The following is a 27,316-nucleotide window of genomic DNA, read 5'->3' on the forward strand; positions in this document are numbered from 1 at the left end:
AAACTCCACATTACTCTTGAATTTCATAACAAATGTATTTCATGTATCGTACGATGCATGGTAGAAGAATATAGGTAGATGCATCGACACAGCTGCTGGGACAATGAACTGTCAAACCAATTTTGGAATTGAAAATGTTGAATGAAAAATTATTTAAATTTGTAAAATTTATTGAAAAACGCAAATCATAATAAGCTCCGGGTGAGGTCGTATAAGAAAACATATGAAAATCTACTTATATTTGAAAATGAATTTAAAATTTTTTGAAATAACAATGTTCCCCAGCGTTGTTGCATCTACCTGTATTCTTCTGCCATGGTACGATGTTTGCAACTACTACATATGGACATTTTGACACTACATATGTAAAAAACATATCGTCTGAAAGAGCTTTTAATAATAACATTTCTCAAAAATAAAATGCTCTTACAAAAATTAACAAGATAAAGAAAAAGAAAAAAATCAATATTCCAACAACATTTTATTTTAAAGAAAATAAAAAACTAAAGAATGAACAAATTTGATTATAGACTAATTAAAATATATAAATTTATTTCCCTTCTTTCTTGTTATCTGTTTCATTAGCTTCTTGTAAAAGAAGTGATTCAATTCCCACTTTTTTCAACTCTTCGATTAGATCTCCACTTTGATGCATTTGCAGGAGAATGTCACAACCTCCCACAAATTCGCCGTTGATGAAAACTTGTGGTATGGTGGGCCATTCAGAGAATTCCTTAATTTCTGCAAAAAAAGATTAAGCAATTTAAAAGATAATTCAAACAGCTGTTAAATGGAATAGAATGTACAATATAAGATGAATTTAACCACATAAGTCTAAAATTAACTCAAAAAAGATTCAGATATTGCTATAGCTCCCATATATATGTTGCAGCCGATTTGACTTTTAATCAACCTGAAAGCCGTATGTTTCCGATATTAATATTTGGTACGAGATAACTATTTGGTACCAAAACTATTTAATGTTTAATGAATTTGAAATCAGTTGAACCTTAACACATGAAGCCAAATTCTAAAATTGGTGAAGATCAATTCAGATATAGATGTAGCCCTCATATATACTGCAAATATTTTGAGTTTTAAGCAGCCTGAAAGTGTTAATATGCCCCAGATATAACATTTGGTAGCTACATCATATAACCCCTGGAAATGCCTATGAAATATTGTATACAAATCGGTTCAGATTCATTATTTCATTTGTGCACATAACCAGAGCAGCTTCGGGCATCAAAAAGTAGGCCTACCCGACTTAGATCAATTTCTTGCTGGTACTCTCTTCCTATAGTTTAGGTCTAAAAACATTCCAGCCAGTGACTTTTTGTTCACTCCAATATATTAATGCTAAATATGTTAACGAGACAAAAACTAAAAGGACTACATCCAAACCATTGCAAAGGTCATGCAAAAAGATGTAGAACATTTTCATTTAAATTACAATCATTTATATTAGCTCGAAAGATCTTATCTACGCAAAAGGAATTATAAGTATAAAGTACAACAACACCTAAAACGTTCTACGAAACTCATCCAAGACCTAACTTCTAAAGCAATATTTAAATAACTTCACAACTACACGGCTTCAATATTATGAGCTCCACCCGAATACAACACATCTCTGTTGAGACCTCGCCTTAAATGTCATTTAAATACCTCCACTGCAAAAATTGTAAAGCGGAAAACTTAACCATTAGCTAAAAACAAACATTGGATCTTACTCTCTCTCAGTTCGTCGCTTTGCAAAACATCGTGGGCATCATATTGAACACCATGCATACGCAAGATTTGTACCACTGCATTGCTGAATCCACAACGAGGTGCCTCCGGGTTTCCTTTCATGAAAACAACAACCTTATTTGTGTTCACCAGTTTCTGGAGCACTTCTTTGGTAAAGGTTTGAGGCGCATTGCCCTCGGCCGAGAAGAAACGATGCGATTGTGCGAGGGCAGCAGGCAAGCGTTGTGTGAAATTGCTTCTAAAAACTTGTCTAATAAGTCCAGCCATTTTTGTGATAAGCAATGTTTAGAATTCGAACCGGAAAAAATATTAATTGTGCTCAACACACGTAACCGCGACTAGGGATATGTAAGTCGACTTTGGATTAATCGACTTGTTGGTTTGATCGTCATCGACTTTTCATAATCGGGTTTGATTTTTTAAATTTATTTCAATGCAAAGAAAGCCATAATGTGTATTTTTAAAGAAAATGCTATGTAAAACTAATTTATACATATATTAACAAATAATCAATTATTTTTTTTGCATATTTTTTTTCGATATCATAAAGTATGGTAGAATAATACAGATAACAGCAAGTGTTGTTGTTCAACGAACATAACAACCACATATACTTTTGTTTTTGTACGTAATATAATAGTTATGTGGTGTTTCCACTGCACTTGATTCGCTCTCTATTCGTTGTTTGACCCTTAACGAATTAGTTCTCCACCCAAAATTTCCTGAGTCAATACACTAATATCTGTACATTGTTTAATTGTATAGTTGTTAGATGTAGGTCCAAAACTATATAAAAAAGTGTATACCTACTGTATATCAAGAAATGGAATTAAATCACAAAATGTCATGTCGAATTTGATACTAGTATTACTATAGAGGGGTTTGCTGCTACCTGTAATAATTGATCTGTTCCCGAAGTGCAAGAATGTCAAAGTTTTTGCTACGATAACCGATTTTCCCTTCATGATATCGGAAAAAATGCAAAACTAGTAGATTTTTTAAGGTTCTGGAACAGAGCTAATTACACCATGGCTCTGTTCCTGCAAAATCTACTGGTTTTGCATTTTTCGATATCATAAAGGAAAAATCGGTTATCGTAGTAAAAATTTGTATTTTTGTTACATAAGCAACGTGACGATGTCTCATGGCATTTAAAGTGGCACACTAAAAGAAATGTCGCACTTGAACTCTTTGTTATTCCAAGTCAGAATTTATGTATATCCGCCTAATCTTTTTCGTAATTGCTTGAAAAACAAAATAAAAGAGCATGGAAAATATTTGTTTAATTTTTTGAAATGAATATTTATTTCTTCACCCCCCTATCTCCTTTAATTAGAACTAGATGCTTTATTCCAGAACTCCAAGTTTTCCTTTATGATATCGAAAAAAATGCAAAACTAGTAGATTCTTGCATGTTTAAGAATTTTAAGAAATATTCTATTCCAAAACGTTCAAGGATTTGATTGTTTTAAAAGTTTTTCAAGAATTCGATGTGAACATGCCATTACGAGTGACTAGATACCAGTTTGACATGTTGCCAAGCCGAGTATTTAACCATTGTAAATCGATTCATTCGATTAAACCACTAACGATAACTATCGAAACCACAATTCCAATTCGAATCGAACTGAAATTGTCATCACAAACTTGTCGTGGAATGTGTCAATTGGGGAAAAAGTAATAAAAAAAGAAATTATTAACAATAAAATTAAAATATATATATTTGGGAAAAAGACAACAAAATTCCAATCAAAAAAAGTTGCAATATATTTCATTGTCAAATGTTTGTGTGTTAAATTTGTCAACGTGTTTGTTGTTCATGAAAACTGTGTGTTTTAACGAAAGTAGGTGGAAAACAAAAAAAGAAAAGAAAATTGCAACACCATCAGTCGTTGAGAGGAAAAAAAAAATAACCAACCAACTAAATTCCCCAATACACAAAACGAAAAAGACGACATATTTTTAACCTGTTATAAGTAATTCAAGCAATATTGAATAAAAGTAAAGAAAGAAAAACAAAAACATGAATCGTTCCGATGGTTTAGTGAGACGTACTGTTCGCTCGAGAGAAAATGGTGCTGATTCAGGCAGTGCCTCCGGAAACGCGAATACCCCCGACGATAATCAAGACTTGCAAGAAAACAAAGATCACGAGGATAACATCGATGATGGTGACTCCAAAGAGACACGTTTAACGTTAATGGAGGAGGTGCTATTGCTGGGTTTGAAAGATAAAGAGGTTAGTTTTTTGTTGATGAACAAAGGAGGAGTCGGAAACTGAGTTCGTTCTATTATAATTCAAAACAACCATACTTTTGTAGTTAACTACGTCTTTATTTCCTTATGTTTACATAAATGTCAAACGAAACTAGTTTTTTACCTTTGGCGATTATTCAATTTCCACACTGTCAACAAGCTGCTGGACCCATCATCATCATTACAACAACAACAACAATAATAACAATCAAGCACCCCATCCATCATCAGCATCATATTCCACATCATCTTTTCTTGTTTTTATGCATTTTTCTTTGTGTAATTCTTGGGTTACTCTTCTTTACATTCTCATAGGTATTTTTTACTTTGAAGTTTTCATTTCGTCTTTTTAAACAAATAATTTAGCTTCTTTCTCTACTTCTTTTAATATTCTCAAGTGTTTTTTTTTAATTTTTGATGACGTTGATCATTGTTGTTGCAGGTTTTTTTTTTAATGTTTTTGGATACCTCTTATCTTCAAGTTTTTTTTATTATACATCAATGGAGTGTAGAGACGAGAAGGTAGTGGAGGGAGGGGGTGGATCAGATTGTGGTGACATCCATCTGTTCGTTTGGGTGACTTTAATGTAATAAATTCTTAGTCATTGCGGTGACACGCTGGAAGTTGCATATATCTTGATTCTACTATTAAGGAATACACCCCACATTTGGCATTATAATGGACTGCAATTTTTGTCAATGCTGTTGGGTTGTTTGTTTGTTTTTTCGGCATGTGTGTATTGAAGTCATTGTCATTATCCATAAGGCATTAACTCTTTACTATCTAAGGCAAATTTTACGTCAACAGTAAAAAGTGGGACAATGTACAGAGATCATACGTAGCTATGCCAATATTGGCACAAATATTTCTATTTTGATAGACTTTAAATGGATGTTGAACCAACCGCCGATGAACGAAGTTCATATTTAATTGTGATATGACATCTCTAATGTTCGGCTATTGTTCTATTTATTCTAAAACTTTTACTAATACAAGGTGAGATGAAATCCTGCAAAACAGTCAAACGCCATAATTTTTAAAAGGAACCTCATTTTGTAACCATTCTTGGGTGGCGCGTGCTGAGTCCTTTTGGAATGTCCAAGGTCTGCGGCCAAAATGTTTGCGTGTCCAAGGCTTTTATACACCCTCCAGAATATTTTCGCGATAATATTCGGCATTTATTCTAATGCCACGGTCGATTAATACGATCGGAGAGCGACCATCGGCTGTTATGGCGGCCCACACCATCACCATGGCCGGCGCTTGAGTTCTGGTGGCCAACCGAAGGTGCACATTTTCAGCTGACCTCTTTGAAAAGTAAACAAGATCATTTTGTTTGTTTACAAACTGCTGGACAACGAATGTTTTCTCATCGGAGAGTGAGAAAACCAAATTCGTCAGTTCACCACTTTCGGCCAAGCGAAGCAACTCTTTACCTCTTTTGAGTCTATTTTGTTTCTGTTGCGGTGTAAGTTCTTGCACCTTTTGGAATTTCAATGGCTCTACCCCGAGCTCATTATTTAATATTTGCCGAATGGAATATTGCGAGCCCTTTTTCGGCCACTGCGACGCGGTTTTCGATCAAGTCGCTTCTTTACTTTTCGAACCATTTCTGCTGATGTTGCTGTTTTCTTCTGTCCACTTCCTTGACGTCGGGCTACGCTGGCGGTATCACGGTAACGAGTGATCGTACAAGACACAAAAGATTTATTCACATTTAAATGCTGGAGTGCTCTAACGATAGCCACTTGTGGTTTTCCAGCCAAATATAAAGAAATCACACTATCACGCTTGAATTCCATCACGAATAACTGTATTTCTGGAAAATTCTCACCAAAATGCTTTTGTACGCTTGTAAACAATATAATGAGCTGTTACTGGAATAATTTTAATAGCTGCCGGACGATTGGCTTAGAAATGACTGAAGTTGGTTGCAGTTTTTTTTATCTCACCCTGTAATACCTCAGCGTTATGGGGTCTTCTTTATATGTGCTGGTCACAGAGGTTTGGCTATTTTAGGGTTACCGAAACATTGCTTCGTCAGTCTAAAGATCATTGGTACTCGGGTATTTAAGTCGAAACTCCCCCCACATCCGCGACTACTTTCTAAACTCCCAGGTACCCAATATATCCCCTGGACTTTCCATTACTATCAACTTTACTCCTCGAAGGCGGCATTTTGTCCAACGTCCTTAGCAGAACTTCTTCCAATGAATTTTGAATTTGTTTTAAATTTTTGTAGTGGATTTTGGATTTAATTTTTCTTTTTTAATGTGTGTTGTTCACGAAACATCGCTTCGTCAGTCTAAGGATCATTTGACACTCGGGCATTTAAGCCGAGATTCGCTGCCCATACCCGCTGACTGTCCGCGACTACTTAGTCAATTCTCAGCTACCCATTATATCTATTGGGTCGCCTTTCCACTGTACGCAACCTGTGGATGAGTCCAATAGCAATCAGCTTTGCTCCTCGATGGCGGAAAACGGACCAATGTCCTTAGCAGGCCCTCTTTCAATGAATTTATTTTAAATTTTGGCAGTGAATTTTGACCTAGTTTTTCTTCTTTTATTGAAATTTAGATATATTTTTATAACGATTTTCTTTAGCAAATTTTTCCTTTACTATTTTCAAGATGAAATTGGTTGATGTATCCATTTTAAAGCTAAGTGCTATTCGCAATGTGAAATGCCGCAGCTGAATTAAAAGATGTTGGAGACACCAGGGCTTTTATTTCTTCTAAAACAATTGAGTGTACCAATCACTGGTACCACAATCATCCCCATTAGTTCCTATAATGCCAATAATTATACCCTACAACACTATGTGTTGGGGGTATTATAAGTTTGATTGGGCCAAAAATTATGTAACACCACGAAATATTGATTTCCCACATAGGAAAGTATATATGGATCTTCCTATCTCGCCGAGCTGAGCCGATCTAGCTATGTATGTCCGTCCGTCCGTCTGTCCATCTGTCCGTCTGTCCATGTTAATTTGTAATCACTCTACAGGTCGCAATTATGGCCCGATCTTCACGAAATTTAGAATGGAGGTGCGGTTAATGTCAGAATAGAGCCCTATTTCTTTTGGAGATGATCGCCAAATGTTTAGGGGTTGAAATGGACCAAATACTGAAAAAATGTCGGATTTTGCAGTAGCTATACAGGTCGCAATTACAGACCAATCGACGCGGAATTTCGCATGTAGCTAGAGTTTAGGGCGGGGAAGAAGCATACCAATTTGGGTGGTCATCGGATAATATTTAGCGGGTAAAATAGACCATATCTTTTTTGTTGAAAAAATTCAAAATTTTTCATTAAACCGCGAATATTTTAAATCCCGGCGAAATCACAAAGCCATGACAAGGTTACTTCTGATCTTTACATTGATGTTAAGATCCAAAAAATCGAATATATAGCAAATATATGCCATATATATGTATATCAAAGAAGATATGCTTGAAAGATATCATATATGTCGTTCTCATTAATTCAGAATGGTCTCTTGGCAGGAAAGGAAAAACGTCTAAAAAACGCATACAAATATCTCTCTAAAGATGAAAATATTGATTTTGTAACATTTTCTTATATTTTTTCAATTTTGTCATATTTTTGGCACATTTTCATTTTGAATTAAACATTTGGTAATATTTCTACAGCTAACAAAACTAAGTAGTTAGGATATCAGGATATCATATACAGATCGCATTTATGGCCCAATCCTTACGAAATTTTACATGGGGATAAGATGAGAGTCAGAATAGAAGTCTACTCTTTTTGGAAATGATTGACATATATTTAGGGATTGAAATGGACCAAAAAACTGCAAAATTGTCAGCAGGTCGTAATTAAAAATATTCAATGTGTGAAGGAGTTTGCCAACTTTTGTAGACAAAATACGAAAATGTCCATTCCAGTGACTTTTTGGAGAATTCACAAACACAGGAAAGGCGCAGTCAAAAACCAATAATAAATGTTAATCTTTTGCCACTTCTGAGAGATTATAGGTCTTTGGGAAATATTGGTTGGATTGGTTGGAAATGAGCAAATTAGTTTAAGTTGCTATTATTCGAAAATTAAAGAACGAAACGTGATGGTTTTTTTCTTTTATTATTTGTCACAATATCTTGTGGAATTCTTTCGAGTATCTCGCCTATATAAACTGTATGGTTTATTATAGTGTTGTAGGGTATTCAACGGTCGGCCCCGCTCGACTGTAGCCTTTGCTTACTTGTTTTTTCTGTATTGTATTGTATGTATTGTGATCCAAATGAGATAGCCCCTAATAACAATAATTTATTGTCATTTTTATTCGATTTCATTCAATACTGGCTGTTTCCCCCCAAACTCTCTTTTTACAAAACTATTTTTGTTTTAATTGCTTGATAGCATAATTCAGGCCGTCAGTTCTCTAATATTTTTGAAAAATGAAAATGAAGTTATGATTTATACCGGAAGGTTGTTGATTGCTCTCTAAAATGTTTATACGATTATGCCGCAGCCATGGTTTAATTTTCAGCAAAAAAAAGCAACAACATTATCATCAATTCACAGAACGTGATGGCATTTGAGTTCGTTTGTGATAAAGAGTACTAGTCACAAATATTAACAAAATTTTTAATTTGTTTTAAAAGAATAGTAGCAGCTGATAGATAAACCCGTAAATCAAAATTCGTAGAAAAGGAAAAAATGTCTAAAATATGGGCTGCTATTAGAATTTGATATAAATTTAATGCCAAAACAATTTTGAAATTACATCAATAGCGTTATATTTGGAAATTTTACCAAATGTCAACAACTCTTACTTTGCTCCGACAAAATTTTAATAATTAGGCCGGTTGTAGGAGAGGGGAGTAATTTGTACTACATCTGAATCTAGATGACATTTAACCATATTTTGCCTAGTGATACAACATTTAGAACCTGAACTTCCTCTTCAGTGCTTGTCATTCTCTTATCTTTTGGTTTCGTAACATTTGTTTTACACGTTTCTTGTACTAAAAAAAAGGAACATATATGTGTGATACCTCCTTCATTTATTTTCATTTTATTTTACTGATAAAATGGTTGATTGTTTTCTCTTGTTTTTTAGCTTTTGGCTTTCTTTATTGTTCTCTTTCTTGGTCGTTGATTATTGCAATTGTTTTTCTTTTCATTGTTTTTGCGACCGTTTACAATATTTCATTCACTAGCCTAGCCTAACACCCGCATAGCATGGCATTGTTGTCGCTATCACACTTTTAATTTTAGTAATTGATACTTGAAAAAATATGTGTCATAAATTCGTCTAGGCTATCATTGAAATAATGTATTTTGGCGAGTTAGTTTAAACATTTGATATAATTTATGCTGACCGCTTGGTATATTGAGAGTCGTTTGAATATATATGATATATTTCATAATTTAGGTTTGAAAAAAAAAAACAAGTAATTAAGAAGCATTAGTCGGTTTTGCCGACAGATATATACCCTCAGCCAAAGTTGATTACTTAAATATATTTTGACTTCTGTCAGTTCCAGAGGAATGTACCAATATAGTCCACTTCGTATGGGACCTAAATAAATATGATATAAATATTATGACGTGCCAGGTTTGGACTATATCGACTACTTCCTTTACTTTATATATATACCGACTGAAGTATTCCATTCTCATGCTTCATCTAATACAGATAAAAATATTGATATGGGCAAAATTACAAGAAAATCGAACATTTACGGGGTGAGATGAAAAAACTGCAACCAACTTCATATTATATTATTAAAATTATTCCAGTGACATCTCATTATATTGTTTACAAGCGTACAGAAGCATTTTGATGAGAATTTTCCAGAAATACAATTATTCGTGATGGAATTCAAGCGTCATAGTGTGATTTCTTTATATTTGGCTAGAAAACCACAAGTGGCTATCGTTAGAGCACTCCAGCATTTAAATGTGAATAAATCTTTTGTGTCTCGTACCATAGCTCGTTACAGTGATACTGATAGCGAAATGGTTCGAAAAGTAAAGAAGCGACTTGATCGAAACCCACGTCGCAGTGGCCGAAAAATGGCTCCTGAGCTGAACATATCTCAATATTCCATTCGGCAAATATTGAAAAATGAGCTTGGGGTAAAGTCATTAAAATTCCAAAGAGTGCAAGAACTTACACCACAACAGATAGAAAATAGATTCAAAAGAGCTAAAGAGTTGCTTCGCTTGGCCGAAAGTAGAGAACTGCCGAATCGAGTTTGGTTTTCTCTCCAGCAGTTTGTAAACAAACAAAATGATCGGTTGGCCACCAGATGATTTCGATTGGCCACCAGAACTCAAGCGCCGGCCATGATGATGGTGTGGGCCGCCATAAAAGCCGATGGTCGCTCTCCGCTCGTAATAATCGACCGTGGCAATAGAATAAATGCAGAATAGTATCGCGAAAATATTCTGGAGGGTGTATTAAAGCCTTGGGCACGCAAATATTTTGGCCGCAGACCTTGGTCATTCCAACGGGACTCAGCACACACCACCCAAGAATGGTTACAAAATGAGGTTCCTCGCTTCATTTCCAGCGCATGGCTGGCCCAAATCTCCGGATATCAATCCGTTGGACTATTATGACTGGAGTATTTTGGAAAGCAAGCTTGGCATTAATAAATACCAAAGTGTCGATCACCTCAAGCAATCCCTTCGCCGGGAATGGTCCAAAATACCGCAGAGCAACATTCGGGCAGAGTGTGACTATTTCATTGGCCGTTTGAAGGCCATAATTCGTTCCAAAGGTGACCAACTCGAACAAATCTAAACTTATTCTAAAATTTGATGCTATTTCCGACATTTTTTGCATTCATTCAATAAAATTTTAAAAAGAAATGTAAAACTTATGACATTTGACTTTGTTGCAGTTTTTTTATCTCACCCTGTATATTCGTATTTACAACTGATCTTGTGTTAGCAAAAATGTTTGTATGAGTAAAATTTGAAGAGAGTTGGATGCTTATTTCGCTTTTTTTTGAGAATTTTGTTATTCAAAATTTTGACCCTTTGTGTGGGAGGTACCAAAAGGTATGGTCCGATCTCTACCGTCTTTATAAGATATCCTTTGCTGATAGAAATATTCAGATATGCCAAGACTAAATGGAATCGGATATAAACTTCGCGTTTTATGAACTCAATGAATATTCAACATTTCGACCTTTTGTGGGGGAGGTACCAGAAGGAATGTACCGATATATTCCATCTTCACAACAGATCTTGTGTTAGTATAAATAATGGTATATGTGAAATTTGAAGAGAGTTGGATGCTTATTTCGGATATTATTAACGTTTTGGTTATTCAAAACTTTGACCCTTTGTGGCGGAGGTACCAAAAGGAATGGTCCGATCTCTACCGTCTTTATAACAGATCCTTTGCTGATAGAAATATTCAGATGTGCCAAGACTAAATGGAATCGGATATTAACTTCACGTTTTATGAGCTCAATGGATATTTAAAATTTCGACCCTTTGTGGGGGAGGTATCAGAAGGAATGATCCTATCTCTACCATCTTTATACCAGACCTTGGGTTAATAAAAATGTTGGGATGAGCGTAATTTGAAGACAATCGGATTCTTACATCACATTTTATAAGAGTTGTAATTATTCAAAATATTGAACCTTTGTGTGGGAGGTATTTGATGTAGGGGACCTATATTGTCCATTTTCGAACGTGACCTAGAGCTGACGCAAATATTATAATTTGCAAAGTTGGAGAAAATTCGGACTATCCTTTCTCTTTCTGTGCAGTAAATTATTATTATTTTTTTTTTTTGAAAATGTTGACATTTTATGGAAGAGGTACCAGAAGGAGTGGACCGATATTGCCCATCTGCGAACTCTATTAAAGTTTGACAATAATACTACGATGTGCCAAGTTTGGATAAAATCGGATACTCCCTTCGAGAGTGATCATGCACACTAGCCCGACAGATAGTCATCCAAAGTATTGGGCCCAGACGAAATCTCAATGGCAATGTTGAAACAACTGGATACACCGCGAGTTGAGTATGTGATAAAAGTTCTCATCCTGTCGCTAAACATCCACATCGTTCTCGAACCCTTGGAAATAGACCAGGTGAAGGCGAATCATACAGTACAATTTCACTTTTGTCGCCAATAGCAAAAACTCTCGAGGCTTTTCTTCTCCCCAGAGTCAGTGGATGTTATCCAATTACTAACCATTAAGACGGATTCCATCCACAACAGGATTGCTCGCCATATCCACACATATCTGTCGAGGATTAAATCAGAACATGCCGTGTCATAGAACAGTGTTGGTAGTTCTTGACCTATTAAAAGCATTAAATGCAGTCAACCACACCACGCTGTTTGAGGATGTAAAGAAAACTATGGCTAATTTTGAAACGTTGGATAATCAACTATATGTATGGACGTGTGGACAGAATAAGAACTCCAAGCCACATAGACTAAAACAATGAGTTCCCCAAGGTGGGGTGATATCTCCGGAACTGTTTAACATCTACCTTTCCGGAATTCCTCACCCTCCAGACTGCATAAAGATCATCGGGTTCCTGTGTTGATGACATATGTGTAAGGTTGGACACCTATCTCGTGGAGCTTTCCGCATAATTCCACACGAGAAATATGACATACAGAGCTGAGGGGCACATAATTCCGACCACTAACTACTCCAAACTGCTTCGGATCACATTTGACAACATGTTCGCAAGACACAGCTATCAGCGACAAAATAAAAAGTAGGAACAAGTTTCTCAAAGCGCTAGCCGGCAGCACATGGGGTGCGAGGTCGGTCTGTGGTCAAGTGTGATCTCCGAATAGACGCAGTGCACGACCATCCCGACCTGCCAGACTGATATTCTGAGAACTGCGTCGGGGCGCCTCTTCATGACACCAGTAGACCATCAATATTAGGAGGCGAAGGTCCTTCCCGTACGTCATCATATCTATATGCTTTCGTTACAATACCTGCATGGGCGTTATAGTGGGTTGGTTGATTTAGACCATATATAAAGGTTCAAGTCATATTACCTAAGTATTTTTGACATTTTTTTTATTCTAACATTACTTGCAATAATAATTAACGTCTTCGTTTTTGGTATAGTTCTTCGTAGTTCATCTGGAGTAGTTCACTATGGAGAAGTTCATTGATACTAAGTTATAGTCGTCTGTAGAAACCCAATTTCAGTCGCATATTGAGAGTTTTTGTAAGTCGCCTATCCTTCCTTTCAATCGCCTTTATAGATTATTTTAAGTCGTCTATAGAAACTTCTTCAGTTGCCAATTGCGACTCCTTTTGGTTGTCTATAGAGTTTTCCTTTCAGTTATTATCTATTATCAGAAGACAGCCTTATGGTTGTCTATATACACCCTCTTTGAGTTTTCTAAATATATTCCCATTTAAAAGTCCATATAGACTTCCTTTTATTCACGTTTCATACTCTATCGTAACTCCCTTCCGGTCGTCCTTAGAGTCTTCGTTTCAGTCGTTTATAGAAACTCCTTTCCATACGTTTATTTGGAACGTCATCTATCTAGGGATATAGCTTTGTTTAAATAACGAAAACTAAACAAAAAATCCTACCAAAATTTCTTTGTCTTGTAAAGGATATTGGAAAAAATAATATCTGCTTCCAAAATTGAGTATAACCTCGAAGTATTCATATTAAAAATCAAATGTTCCCTTTTTTCATTTCAGGGTTACACATCGTTTTGGAATGATTGCATATCGAGCGGCCTACGCGGCTGCATTCTTATCGAGCTGGGACTACGAGGTCGCATTATGATGGAAAAATCTGGTATGCGCAGACGTGGACTATGTTCAAGGTGAATTCAAATGACGAAGCAAACCCCTTTTATTATATGAAACAAAATAAACTTTTTTTGACCCATTCATAACTAAAACTTTTAGAAAAGTCATATTGAAATCGGATCAGCCAACCGGTGATGTTCTATTAGATGAAGCCTTAAAGCACATAAAAGAAACAAATCCACCCGAAACGGTACAAAGTTGGATTGAATATCTAAGTGGTAAGTGCAATCACGTCCCCTCCTCATAAAATACATGGTTTCCTATTTTTTATTCTTTTGTTTTATCAATTTAAGGTGAAACTTGGAATCCATTAAAATTACGCTATCAACTGAAAAATGTACGAGAACGTTTGGCTAAAAATCTGGTCGAAAAGGGAGTATTAACAACAGAGAAACAAAATTTCCTATTATTCGATATGACAACACATCCACTCAGTGATAATGTGGTCAAATGTCGCTTGGTGAGAAAGGTGGGTATTCGCAGAATTTATCATGATTTTTATGATGTTTTTTCGTTAAATTATGTTTGGTGGGCAACTTGAGGGAAATTAAAGCCTTTTGTTGAAGATCATCTTTACAAAACCAGTATTTTAGTTTTTTTTTTTCCAGGGATCTTATTCGACAGTAATGGTCTTTTTGCAGCAACTTTGAATTATAGTAAGGGGAGGATATAAAGCAATCTTTTAATTAATTTCATATGCCACATAACTTCCCTTTTCTTGGGGAGTAGTAAAAACTAAATTGTATTAAGACAATTTGGATATAACTGTTTCAAAGCAAATCTGCATAGGCTCAGGCAATGCAGAAATCAATATACCATCGATCTGAAATTCACATTGTTGTGGGATGCAACTATATTAGTGTTTTTTAAACCCAATTCATTAGCAAATTACATTTTCATTTCAGTAATGGGATTCTCTAACTCATTTTTTGAGGATCCGACAAAAATTGGTAACTTTTAAACACAACAAAGTCAAACTCCATAATTTTTACATTTTTTTTTTAAATTTTGTTGAATAAAAGCAAAATATGTCGGAAATAGAACCAAATTATAGAATAAGTTTAGATTTGTTCGAATTGGTCACCTTTGGCACAAGTTACGGCCAGTGAAATCGTCACATGCTGCCCGAATGTTGCTCTGCGGCATTTTACACCCTTCCCGGCGAAGCGCTTGCTTGAGGTGATCGACACTTTGGTATTTTTTAGTGCCAACCTTGCTTTCCATAATACTCCAGACACAATAGTCCAACGGATTGATATTCGGAGATTTTGGTGGCCATTGTGCGCTGGAAATGAAGCGAGGAACCTCATTTTGTAACCATTCTTGGTTGGCGCGTGCTGCTTGCGATGGTGCTGAGTCCTGTTGAAATGTCCAAGGTCTGCGGCCAAAATGTTTGCGTGCCCAATGATTTGATACACCCTGCAGAATATTTTCGCGATGATATTCGGCATTTATTCTGATGCCACGGTCGATTAATACGAGCGGAAAGCGACCATCGGATGTTATGGCGGCCCACACCATCACCATGGTCGGCGCTTGAGTTCTAATGGCCAACAGAAGGTGCACATTTTCAACTGATCTCTTTGGCAAGTAAACACGATCATTTTGCTGGACAACGAATGTTTTCTCATCGTAGAAAACCAAATTCGGCAGTTCACCACTTTCGGCCAAGCGAAGCAACTCTTTAGCTCTTTTGAGTCTATTTTCTTTCTGTTGCGGTGTAAGTTCTTGCACTTTTTGTAATTTCAATGGCTTTAAACCGAGCTCATTTTTCAATATTTGCCGAATGGAATATTGTGATATGTTCTGTTCAGCTTACGAGGCATTTATCGCCACTGGGACGCGGTTTTCGATCAAGTCGCTTCTTTACTTTTCGAACCATTTCTGCTGATGTTGCTGTTTTCTTCCGTTCACTTCCTTGACGTCGGGCAACGCTACCAGTACCACGGTAACGAGTGATGGTACGAAAAACCAAAGATTTATTCACATTTAAATGTTGGAGTGTTCTAATGCTCTAACACTATCACGCTTGAATTCCATCACAAATAACTTTTTTCTGGAAAATTCTCACTAAAATGCTTTTGTACGCTTGTAAACAGTATAATAAGCTGTCACTAGAATAATTATAACAGCTGTCGGACGAGTGGCTTAGAAATGACAGCAGTCTGAAGTTGGTTGCAGTTTTTCCATCTCACCCTGTATACCCTATCTAGCCATAGGGCTGAGGGTATAGAAAGGAAGTTAAAGTTGACAACATTGGTATCTTTCGGCAACTACTTTTCGTCTCTAACTCACCGAAAAATTTCGTCAATTGCCGAAATTTTAAGCATTTTAATTTAACGAAAAAACGGAGAGTTGTTCGCATATATTAACGAGTTTATTGACATATTTTGTATTGGCAATCTCTAATTTTTGTAATCTTTATTCCCTCATTTAGATTCAAGATTCTGTTTTATCAAAATGGGTCAACGATGCGCAACGCATGGACAAACGGATGTTGGCTTTAATATTCCTGGCCCATGCCAGTGATGTCATTGAAAATGCCTTTGCCCCACTTAACGATGACGACTACGAAGTGGCCATGAAACGTGTCAGAGAGTTGTTGGATCTGGATTTCGAAGCGGAGGCAGCAAAACCGAATGCCAATGAAATTCTTTGGGCAGTTTTTATGGCTTTTACGAAATAAAATCAAATTCTTCTTTTTTAATCAAATTAATATTATTTTCTTTCCATTTTTTTGTTTAACATATTTCTCTATATATACATATATTATAATTTACGTTTTTAATTAGTAAATTAAAATAAAAAAGAAATTATATATACACAACAACATATACATACAAAAAAAAAAAAAATAAAGAAAAAAAAACAAACAAACAAACAAAACATATACACTTATATAAAATATATTTTTTCCAAACAAAAAAAAAAAACGACAATGCCACTTATGTAAAAGAAGCTCTAAAACTCCTGTTTTTTTCTGTGACATATATTTTTCTTTTCTAAATTTAAGAGAAATTCACACACGACACATACTCCCACTCACACACACACATACTTCTTTAATGTTACAAAAAAGAATGATAATGCATATTAAGTAGAGTGCAGTGAAATAATAAATTAATAAAAACAAGAAATATTTTAAAATTTAATTCAAACATAAAATGACAACAATGTTTTATATAGGTTTTGATAGTAAGCAAAATTAATAACCATAAATACTTTAATATATAAATTAAAAAAAAAAAACACTTTATTAAAGTAAATATAAGAAGTGAAAAATTGATAATCGTATCCTTCTTTTCTTTTTCATTTCTAAATTAAGTCATTAAATGCATTGTATGTTTTTTTATTTTTATTTCAATACTATTGTTTATAAAACATCACAAGGAAAAACAAAAAAGCTAATTTATTTTGAGTTCGATTTTTAAAGGTTATAATGGAAAATATAAAAGACTTTCGAGGCATTACTTCGAACGACATTCCATAGTGTCATGTAAAAAAAACTCAACAATGTAGAGGTAAGTAGTACCGAAAAGGGAAGGAAAACATTGTAACCGATATGCTAATCTCACCTATCCAATACCGACGAAATAGATATGAATCTATACTCGAATTTGAAACCAACGACTATAAATGCGATTCATATATATTACATAGCGAAGTACTAGCAATGAATAAGAAAAAGGTTCTAGACCTTAAAATTGCCGACAATATGGTGCTTAAAATGAATCGCACGTCCAATAACCCAGAAACACAAGAGCTTTTATAAAATATGTGGGTTCCAGAGGAATTGAAAAACGTTTTAATAGAACAGGCCCACGATAGGCTTACGTTACCTCACAAAGGTATATCTACAACATTTTACGGTATTACATCCACCCCTTTTACACCGCTCGATCGACCCCAAATGTCCTTGGACGGTTTTTTTCCAAAGAGAAGCCACTCGTCCGACAGTTGTTAAAATTATTCCAGTGACAGCTCATTATATTGTTTACAAGCGCACAAAAGCATTTTGGTGAGTATTTTCCAGAAAAAAAGTTATTCGTGATGGAATTAAAGCGTGATAATTTGAACTCTTTATATTTCGCCTGAAAACCACAAGTGGCTATCGTTAGAGCACACCAGCATATAAATGTGACCGTGATACTGGTAACGTAGTACGAAGTCAACAGAAAAAGGCAGAAATGGTTCTAAAAGTAAAAAAGCGACTTGAACGAAACCCGGCCAGTGGCCGAAAAATGGCTTGTGAGCTGAACATATAGCAATATGCCATTCGGAAAATATTGAAAAAAGAACTCGGGGTAAAGGCATTTATCTTCCAAAAAGTGCAAGAATCCTCACGGCAACAGAAAGAAAATAGACTCAAAAGAGCAAAGAGTTGCTTCGCTTGGCCGAAAGTGGTGAACTGCCGAATTTGGTTTTCTCCGATGAGAAAACATTCGTTGTCCAGCAGTTTGTAAACAAACAAAATGATCGTGTTTGGCAAAGAGATCAGCTGAAAATGTGCACCTTCGATTGGCCACCAGAACTTAAGCGCCGGCCATGCTGATGGTGTGGGCCGCCATAACAGCCGAAAGTCGCTCTCCGCTCGTCTTAATCGACAGTGGCATCAGAATAAATGCCGAATATTATAGCGAAAATATTCCATCGCACTCAGAACGCGCCACCCCAGAATGGTTACAAAATGAGATTCCTCGCTTCATTTGCAGCGCACAATGGCCACCAAAATCTCCGCATATCAATCCGTTGGACTATTGTGTCTGGAGTATTATGGAAAGCAAGGTTGGCACTAAAAAATACCAAAATGTCGATCACCTCAAGCAAGCGCTTCGCCGGGAATGGGCCAAAATGCCGCAGAGCAACATTCGGGCAGTATGTAACGGTTTCACTGGCCGTTTGAAGGCCATAATTTGTGCCAAAGGTGAACAATTCGAACAAATCTAAACTTATTCTAAAATTTGATGCAATTTCCGACATTTTTTGCTTTCATTCAATAAAATTAAAATAAAGATGTAAAATTTATGGCATTTGACTTTGTTACAGTTTTTTTTTATCTCACCCTGTACAGACATGCCCATCAAGGATGTTTGGACATTTGATATGTTCCTTTTATTATGTATCGTGGGAGTTCTTGCTGTTGGATTCGTTTGACGGGATAAGATCCCTAGTATCCATCACAACTAAGAAGCCTGCCTTCCCACTTCCGTTGCATCACACCGGGACAAATCTATGTTTTTGCTCTGAATCAATACGATGCATATAGCCGGCCGAAGCTTAGATGTTATTGTGTCGGGTAAATCAGAGTATCAAATAAAAGCTGTGTTCCAGAACCTGCAAGAATCTACTAGTTTTGCAATTTTCTTCGGGGAAAATCGGTTGTCATAGTAAAAACTTTTAAATTCCTACAGTTCTGGAACAGACCAAAAATGTATTTAATTTTTTTCGATAAATGTTTTTTTTTATTAATTTTAAGGTTTTTACATAATTTCTAAGATAAAAATGTTTACGATTGTTCCAGTATATATATGTATTGTATGTGTTGCCATTTTGTATGGGTAATATAACTAAAAAAAGTACATACCACTGATATAGGGGAAAACAAAATAAAAGAACAAACAGGTGGAATCAGAATTCAAAATAAAACCAATTGAAGCTAACATTCTTTTAAAGAACTTTATTGCAAATCATGGTGGTAAAATCAATAAATTTCAAGAGAATGTAAGAAAAACAAAATAATTTAACCAACCACATTCGGTCATTATGTTTAAACATGCAAAGATGATAAGAAGAACATGGTATTAACAGATCACCATTTGAGTTAAACTTAAATTAAGAAGCTCCCGGGATAGATCAAAATAGTTTTTTTTTATGTAGAATGTACAACAAATAATTGCCTTTGTAATAAAATCCTCATCATTTGCATTTGAAATATATTTTGAAGAGAAGAAAATAAAGTAAAAATACACCAAATAATTATGAATTGTTGTGTATATTTTATGCAAACAAAAAAATATCTAAGATAAAGCGAATGTATTTTTAAATATACTTTTCGTTACTTCGTTTCTTCATGTCGTGATCAATCACACGCATACGACCATACACACGCACACAATGAAGAAAGAAATGCAAATAAACAATTATAGAATAATATAAAAGGAAAATATATAATTATCGAAACGTGTTGGATTTTTAACAATTGAATTGCATTGCATCGGAAACAAAAAGAAACCTTGTTCTGGTGTTTTTCTTTCGGTTTATTGTAATATGTAATGTTGTTGTTGCTGTTGGTGTTATTTTGATTACCATATAACGTAACGTTTTGTTTTCTTTTGTTGGTTTTGTAAATTTAAAATGAAAATTATGCTTTTTGTTTATTTAACTTCCTTTACCATCGCCTGGAACGCGCTATACGCGATAGACGAGCACGATTCTGTGAATAGCTGCGGCATGTCACAGAGGCCGCAGTCGTTGCATTACTTTTTAAACCTAAGGGCTAACTTAATAATTCTTTAATCTCCTTATGCATATGACATAAGAAATCCACATAGCTGGCGGAGCCATCAGTGCCACGATCTTCTATTAGGAAATGCCTGAATACACTTTCCAGTTTGTCGTTTTGACGAACGCATGTAACCTGAGAATGAAATAAATAATTAGTAGAAATTCGTAAATTATTATGACTCTTACTTACCCTCATATAACGTGTACGATCTCCCATAATCCTCTCAATAATATTGGTAACTCTTTTCGCCAGTGGTGTATCTCCTGTAATTGCAAAACGTTCAGCATTAACCTGTTGTGTACACTGTACACCGAACAAGGGCTGTATGAATGTCTGGGGCAACGATTGACCCAACCAGACAAAGAAATGTACACCATTCTCCAAAATATAAGCACCATCGGGGGCCATTTTTTCATGTGTACAACGAATTGACATGGGCAAATCTGTATCGTCGGGATCCACATTGTGTATGGGTATAAATCTTGGATACAAATACGACACGGATGTATTCAAATCCATTGACAATACAAATTGAATGACATATGAACGATCGTCCAAGGTCATGTCGGAACCACCCGAAATTGCATCGTTCTTGAGCAAACATGAAACATATAGAGGCAATAGTTTCAAACATTCCGGCAATATAAGCTGGCCAGCCGACGATGGTGTGGTACAATGTTTACGATAACATGCCAAAATCTGAGCAGAGCGATGAATGAGATTATCTTTGACAGCCTTCGGTGTAAGTTCCATGAGTTTGAAACATGCTTGCTTGGCAAAGAACAACATGATGGCATCTAGATCACAACTCTTAAAGACTTCGGCAATTGTGGTGGTAGCTTTAAGGCCCAAGTTGAGAATACGCAAACGTCGTTGGCCACTGCAGGATGTATAGAGAAGAGCAATCTGTAGATACACATTTTCCTCGGGCGGCAACTTATCATCATGCTTGATTTCAATGGCAATTGACTTGTTGCAATCTGTAGGAGGGAATTATTTCAGTTAAGAGTTTCTTTAAAAACATGCTAACTACTTACCGACACTGGCCAACTCCACATCCGTTGTATTTGTCATAAAGAAGTGACCATAGAAATCGGTGGCCCTAACACCAGCCGAAGTACGTACACGCATAACAGCATCAAAGGCAATTGGTCGGGACACGTTCTTAATAACATCTTCAATTAAACGCTTGCCATCAATGTCAGCCTGTAAAGCAAAATCCACAAATTAAAGACATTAGGAATTGAAAAAATGAGAAGCAATTTGGTTCATACCTGGAAATATGTGTATTTATAAACTTCACCACCCGTCAATCGGGCCACCTGTCCAATTGTTGCAATGTCAATGTATGAATTATTAAACAAGAACAAATCCACTGAACAACCATTTTGCACACACTCCTGTCCCAGATTATTGTACGACTGACATTGGGGTATGAGAACGGTTTTCTCTTTTTCTGTTCCCAAAAGTTTACGGTCATCACGATTCTTTAGTTTTCCCGGTGCTTCTGCAATTGGCAATGTGGAATTGAACACCAATAGTTTGCCAGCACAATTAGATGCCTTCAAGGCTTCCAGACCCGCCTGGATGGCTGGATATAATATTGTTTCGGTTTCCTTGGTGTCGACAAACATTTTGGGAATTTGTTCCATTAAAGCATCAATGACAGCTTCCGATTCTTCGGGGTTACACAAGAAGCCATCCAACAAAGGCATGAACATGTCCTACAAATATTGCGTTATTTTTATACAGATAAAACATTACTTATCGCGACTTACATGTACATCACCAACCACCATCATTTGTGGCTGGGCCAAACTGCTCTTGATGTTGTAGAAATGAACAGTGCTATTGTAGGTTATGAAACCTACACGCATTTTCGATTTATCTTGACCCTGATCAATGGGTAGATTTTTCAATATATTCTTGATTTGGGAACACAATAGATGGACCAATCCAGATTTGATGGTATTATACGAAACATCAATGACAAAGATAAATGCTGGAATTTCCGGGGGAGTATTATTCTGCATGGAAATTAAAATAAAGTAAAATATGCCATCGACCACATTAATAGCGAACACAAACTTACTCTACAATAATCCTTGGTAGCCAAAAATTCATAGGTGCCCAAAACCAATTCAGGCCGCTCATACTTATCAACACGCTGGCCAGTATGATCCAAATGTTGGAAATATTCCGTTGGTACTGTAATAGAAACCACAATTTATCATCGGAACTAAAACCACGCCTTCAAACTTACCTTCAGTGCTAACTTTACACATTAAGCATTGGAAACGACGTCCAGCATCGACAAACTGCATATTGGGCGACATGTAGGCTTTGCAACGATTACAACGTATTGGCCCCAAAGCACCAAAATCAACAATTGGCGGTTCGTATTCACCCTCGGCAATGCGAGCAAAGGGTGATACTATCAATGAAAACGGAAGAGCAGTAGTTTTTAGCGTATCCGCTGTGGCCGGGACACAATAGAGCGATGATCTTATAAATCTTGGTGATGAATTGCCTTGATCTTGGACCACATATTTGGTGGTCACCAATGGTGGCAATAGACCAGCTTGATTGGTAACAAAAGCACCGCCAGCATTACGTTGATTTTCAGTCATAACTTGTATGGGATTTGGCATTTGATCGGGATCGAGACGTCTTTGTTGTTGGAATTGTTGTTGTGGCTGTTGATACATACCACCGGCTGGTTGCTAAGGGAAAGGAAGGAAAAATGTGATGAGTAAGGCACAACATTTTCTAGTGGAGTTAACTTACATTAAAACCGGGTCTTCCTGGCATCGGTTGTTGGCCGGGATAGCCACCTGGCATGGGAGGTTGACCTGGCATTGGTGGTTGCCCAGGTTGTTGGGATGGATATCCAGGTATTCCACCTGGCTGTTGGCCAGGATATGCTGCTTGCTGTTGGCCAGGCATGGGTGGCATACCAAATGACTGTTGACCTGGCATAGGAGGCATACCGGGTTGTTGTTGGCCGGGCATGGGAGGCATACCGGGTTGTTGTTGACCAGGCATGGGTGGCATACCGGGTTGTTGTTGGCCAGGCATGGGTGGCATACCGGGTTGTTGTTGGCCAGGCATGGGAGGCATACCAGGTTGTTGCTGTCCAGGCATGGGAGGCATACCGGGTTGTTGTTGACCAGGCATGGGAGGCATACCGGGTTGTTGTTGACCCGGCATGGGTGGCATACCAGGTTGTTGTTGGCCAGGCATGGGAGGCATACCAGATTGTTGTTGGCCAGGCATGGGAGGCATACCAGATTGTTGTTGACCCGGCATTGGTGGTTGTCCAGGCCTAGGTGGCATTTGGGATTGTCCACCGGGATAACCCTGATTGCCTTGTTGTTGACCTGGCATTGGTGGCATCGATTGCTAATGTAAATACAACAAAAGTGAAATTACAGTATTCAAATGCAAGCTACAACAAAGAAAAACATACCACAGGTTTTTGAGTTTGTTGTTGTTGCTGCTGCTGTTGTGGTGGTGGCATATGTGGCAAACCCGGCAAGTTTGCACTATTTACAGTCATTTGATTGCCAGGACCAGGAATGTTTTGAGCTGGTGGAAGATTTTGACCAATTTGTCCCTGTTGAAGACCTGGTGTACCAGCTGTCGGTGGCCGAGATGATGGTCCATTGGGATACGATGGAAAATTATTATTATTGTTTGTGGTCGGGGCCATAGATGTAGGTGGAGCACCGCCGCCCATTGGAGGTGGTCCATTTGTTAGGGTTTGTTGCTGGGGTGGTACTGGCCCTCCCATTGATGGGGGTGGTGGCATGTTTGCGTTGTTGAATGCTTGTGGGCCAGGTGTTTGCTTGTTAGGATTCAAATTCATGCTGCCCATCGATTGTGTTAACTGAAATGAAATAACATATAGTTTTATACACATTTTCACGGCAACATGGTCCCATTGTCTTGTCTTGGGTAGTGATGGTATTCAGTTGCAGATATATAACTTATCAGAGTTCAATTTCCAACTAATTTATAGTATTCATCGTGATAGAATACCTTTCTACGAGTTGTCCTAAACCTCTAATGGACCCTAAAGCTGTTAATACATTCTAAGCAAATTAAAAAATACATTTAAGTGGTCTTTTCTTTTTGGTTAGTGGTCCCTAAAAAAATAAATATTAACAATGTTTGTTTCTAATGTAATTTAGCCTATGGAATTATTCTTCCAACCAAATGACCTACATTCATTGGTATGTACAACTGATCTTATCACACTACACCCGTACAATTGTTTTTGTTTCTTTTTTATTTTCTTATTGGAAATGCAAGACAATTTTCATCTACGCTTGTCATCTGAAGATTATGATAATGACTAAGATGTTCAGATTGAACCAAAAGCTTATACTCATTACGTAGTCTCATGAAAACGGAAGTTTGATAAAGAAATCGTATAAAACAAATAATAACAACAAAACCATTTGAGAAATATGAACCCATAGACGTATAAACATAGAAACATAGAAAAGCGACAATAAAGAGAAGTGCAAACAATGTCTCCACAACTACACCATGTCATCGATCTTTGTACATTTGAAAGTAAGTCGAACAAACCTGCTGTTGATAATTTCCATTCATAATATTGGGTTGAGGCGGTTGCTGCTGTTGAGGAGGACCTGCTTGTTGCATAGGTGGTGGCATTTGACCAGGCATTGATGAGGGAGGGCCAGGTTGTTGAGCGGGCCAGCCGGTTGGGGGATATTGCTGCTGAGTAGGTACACCACCAGGAGGTGGCATCATTTGCTGCGGTGGTGGTTGCATTGTTGGCGGAGGACAATATGCATTAGGGTTCATCATTTTTTCAATATTCTAATTAATATTTTTTCCACAATTTTCTCAACAGCATAAACTTTTCACTTTATTTCTTCGATAAACCGAAAACTTCAATATTTTTTCTTCACTTTTGCCCGTTGATCCTCGTTTCGTCGTTCGTTCTCTGGATTCACACAGTATAACACGTAAACACCAAAACACCTCAGTTGCAATGACTCTTTTTCTGCCCTTATTTATTATTTCGTGGACTTTTTGGCTACACTTTTATGACTTTTATTTATCTGACAATGGACACGCAACAATTTCCAACAATTTATGATGCAAACAGGCTTAAGAAAGTATATTTATTTCTTTCTGTATTGAAAAAACAAATTTTCTTTCAACTCTTCCACGTCAGACCGTCAGAGCAGACCAAATTTTCTTTTTTGCATACAATATCGATTTCGATTAATGTTTTCTCTACGATAATTTTGGTCAACTGTCATTCGAGTAATTTGACATTTTGCCACGTACATTTCAATGGGGTGTGTTCAGTGTATGTGGTATTGCCAGATGGAAATATATTTCCAAACAAGAAAATTATCCAATTAGAAATGTTTTGAGGTATATGGTGTTTAAAAAGGATAAAAGGATGCAAAGGAAATAGATAATTTATATCCGGTGGTTAAGAGTTAACATTAAAAATAACAAAAAAAAAAAAAAAACATGTTAGAAAGATCAAATACGTAAAATATATTTTATAAAGACAGTGAGGCAGTGATGTGAACGTTATTTTTATAATTTTCATTTATAATTTTGCGTTTTAACTTTGCCGATATCTGTCGGTTAATTTAAAAAAGTTAGAGAATTGAACTAAAGAGCACAATTTGTTCTGTAGCTTTTTTCCCTTAACAACTATGAATAGGATAGAACTACAAAGGTAAAGTCACGTAATCATATGTTTACAAATTTTCAAATTTAGACATTTGACAACATCTCATTGTCAAAATCTATTTTCATACATCCATTATATACACACAAAATCAGAGATGGGAACTGCTTTTATGCAATGAAATTTAAATTTAAATTACAGAAAATTCAGAGCTGGGAATAATATTTGGAAATAAGGTTATCTTTATTTCATTGTACCCATGGCACAGTTACAGAAGGTAGAACAAAGCTACCGCTCAAATACAATTGTTTTCTTTTGGTGCCCTTATTATGTCAAAACATATACACATTTTGTATATGTGTGTGTATTGTTTTGAATAAAATATACAATAATTTCAAATTATTTCAAATTTGTTTGCAAAATAAATGCAAATTTTCGACGTAAATGGGTAACAAATTGTACAATTTTGTGATAAAACTGTATTGTCCTACTATTTTAGATTCTATCTCGTGAAATAACCCCAAAATTCCATTCTTGTTTCGCGGGTTTTCCCAATATAAGAATTTTGTTATAAAATTAAAAATAAACAAAGCCTACTGTTGCATATTTAAAAGTCTATTCGGCACTATAAGACTCCAGCACAGAGTTGTATTTTCCTAATTTCTTTGAAGATGAGCAACCTTCTTATTGAGCCAAGATTACACCATGACTATTGCGAAGTTTAGTCATTTTACGCATCAATATTTTGTAATATTTGATACAAAATGTTGATCGCATACCAAAAATTTTGGACATTTCAGGCGATAAATTAATTAATTTTTAGATAATAAACGTTTTATTATAACATGAAAGTACTAATCATGCACCATAAAAATTAACACTTTGATTTGGTTGTGTCGCCTTTTTGGGAAACAGCTGTTTTCTTGCAAAATTTGACTAAATGTTGTTCGATAACTGATAACCAGAGGGAAAATTCTCTCAGAAGAGGTAATTGAGTATTTTTGCTGGAAAAGTTATCTTATATATATATATATATATATATATATATATATATATATATATATATATATATATATATATATATAATAGATAGAACAACCACAGAGAAATGGGTTTATTTTATTGACTATTGTTTATCGATCATATTTAGCGCGTAAAATGACTCAACGCCATTGTGAGTTTCTCTAACATGATGTGATGTTCGTTTGAATTGTAATTTTCGAAAAACTAAAACAGCTGTGCTGGGTTTTGTTTTATTTGTGCTGCTTATTTTACTCAATATCTTTAACCGTTTTCTAGATATGGC

At 36.1% G+C, this 27,316-nt stretch overlaps 3 protein-coding genes across 3 annotated transcripts; 1 reads left to right on the forward strand and 2 right to left on the reverse strand.

The window, feature by feature from the left end:
* Positions 1-462: 462 nt before the first annotated feature.
* Positions 463-2,119, reverse strand: LOC101897904 (glutaredoxin-related protein 5, mitochondrial). The gene is made up of 2 exons (XM_005179532.4): positions 1,734-2,119; positions 463-741 (listed from the first exon to the last, which is right to left on the reverse strand). Exons 1-2 carry the CDS (start codon positions 2,017-2,019, stop codon positions 551-553), a joined length of 477 nt encoding a protein of 158 aa, XP_005179589.2. The 5' UTR covers positions 2,020-2,119; the 3' UTR covers positions 463-550.
* A 1,257-nt stretch (positions 2,120-3,376) lies between these two features.
* Positions 3,377-16,956, forward strand: LOC101898071 (Golgi phosphoprotein 3 homolog sauron). The gene is made up of 5 exons (XM_005179533.4): positions 3,377-3,991; positions 13,706-13,833; positions 13,919-14,037; positions 14,113-14,288; positions 16,257-16,956. The coding sequence occupies exons 1-5, from the start codon at positions 3,776-3,778 to the stop codon at positions 16,503-16,505; spliced, it is 888 nt and encodes a 295-aa protein (XP_005179590.1). The 5' UTR covers positions 3,377-3,775; the 3' UTR covers positions 16,506-16,956.
* A 2,836-nt stretch (positions 16,957-19,792) lies between these two features.
* On the reverse strand, positions 19,793-25,580 carry LOC101898251 (protein transport protein Sec24C). Its single transcript, XM_005179534.4, has 10 exons — positions 24,921-25,580; positions 23,794-24,213; positions 23,112-23,726; positions 22,588-23,047; positions 22,417-22,532; positions 22,103-22,351; positions 21,599-22,048; positions 21,362-21,530; positions 20,514-21,304; positions 19,793-20,456 (listed from the first exon to the last, which is right to left on the reverse strand). The coding sequence occupies exons 1-10, from the start codon at positions 25,161-25,163 to the stop codon at positions 20,316-20,318; spliced, it is 3,654 nt and encodes a 1,217-aa protein (XP_005179591.2). The 5' UTR covers positions 25,164-25,580; the 3' UTR covers positions 19,793-20,315.
* Between the last annotated feature and the right edge of the window lie 1,736 nt (positions 25,581-27,316).

The sequence above is a fragment of the Musca domestica genome, unplaced genomic scaffold (genome assembly GCF_030504385.1).
Source record: "Musca domestica strain aabys unplaced genomic scaffold, Musca_domestica.polishedcontigs.V.1.1 85, whole genome shotgun sequence".
Taxonomy (NCBI): Eukaryota; Metazoa; Arthropoda; class Insecta; order Diptera; family Muscidae; genus Musca; species Musca domestica.

Coding starts and splice junctions, on each gene's coding strand:
- LOC101897904 (XM_005179532.4), bottom strand. CDS start 2,019: ATGGCTGGACTTATTAGACAAGTTTTTAGAAGCAATTTCACACAACGC. Junction 742..1,733: donor AAGCGACGAACTGAGAGAGA/GTAAGATCCAAT, acceptor CTTTTTTTGCAG/AAATTAAGGAATTCTCTGAA.
- LOC101898071 (XM_005179533.4), top strand. CDS start 3,776: ATGAATCGTTCCGATGGTTTAGTGAGACGTACTGTTCGCTCGAGAGAA. Junction 13,834..13,918: donor AGACGTGGACTATGTTCAAG/GTGAATTCAAAT, acceptor TAAAACTTTTAG/AAAAGTCATATTGAAATCGG. Junction 14,038..14,112: donor TTGGATTGAATATCTAAGTG/GTAAGTGCAATC, acceptor TATCAATTTAAG/GTGAAACTTGGAATCCATTA.
- LOC101898251 (XM_005179534.4), bottom strand. CDS start 25,163: ATGATGAACCCTAATGCATATTGTCCTCCGCCAACAATGCAACCACCA. Junction 24,214..24,920: donor ATGGAAATTATCAACAGCAG/GTTTGTTCGACT, acceptor ATTTCATTTCAG/TTAACACAATCGATGGGCAG. Junction 22,533..22,587: donor GTGTAAAGTTAGCACTGAAG/GTAAGTTTGAAG, acceptor TTTCTATTACAG/TACCAACGGAATATTTCCAA.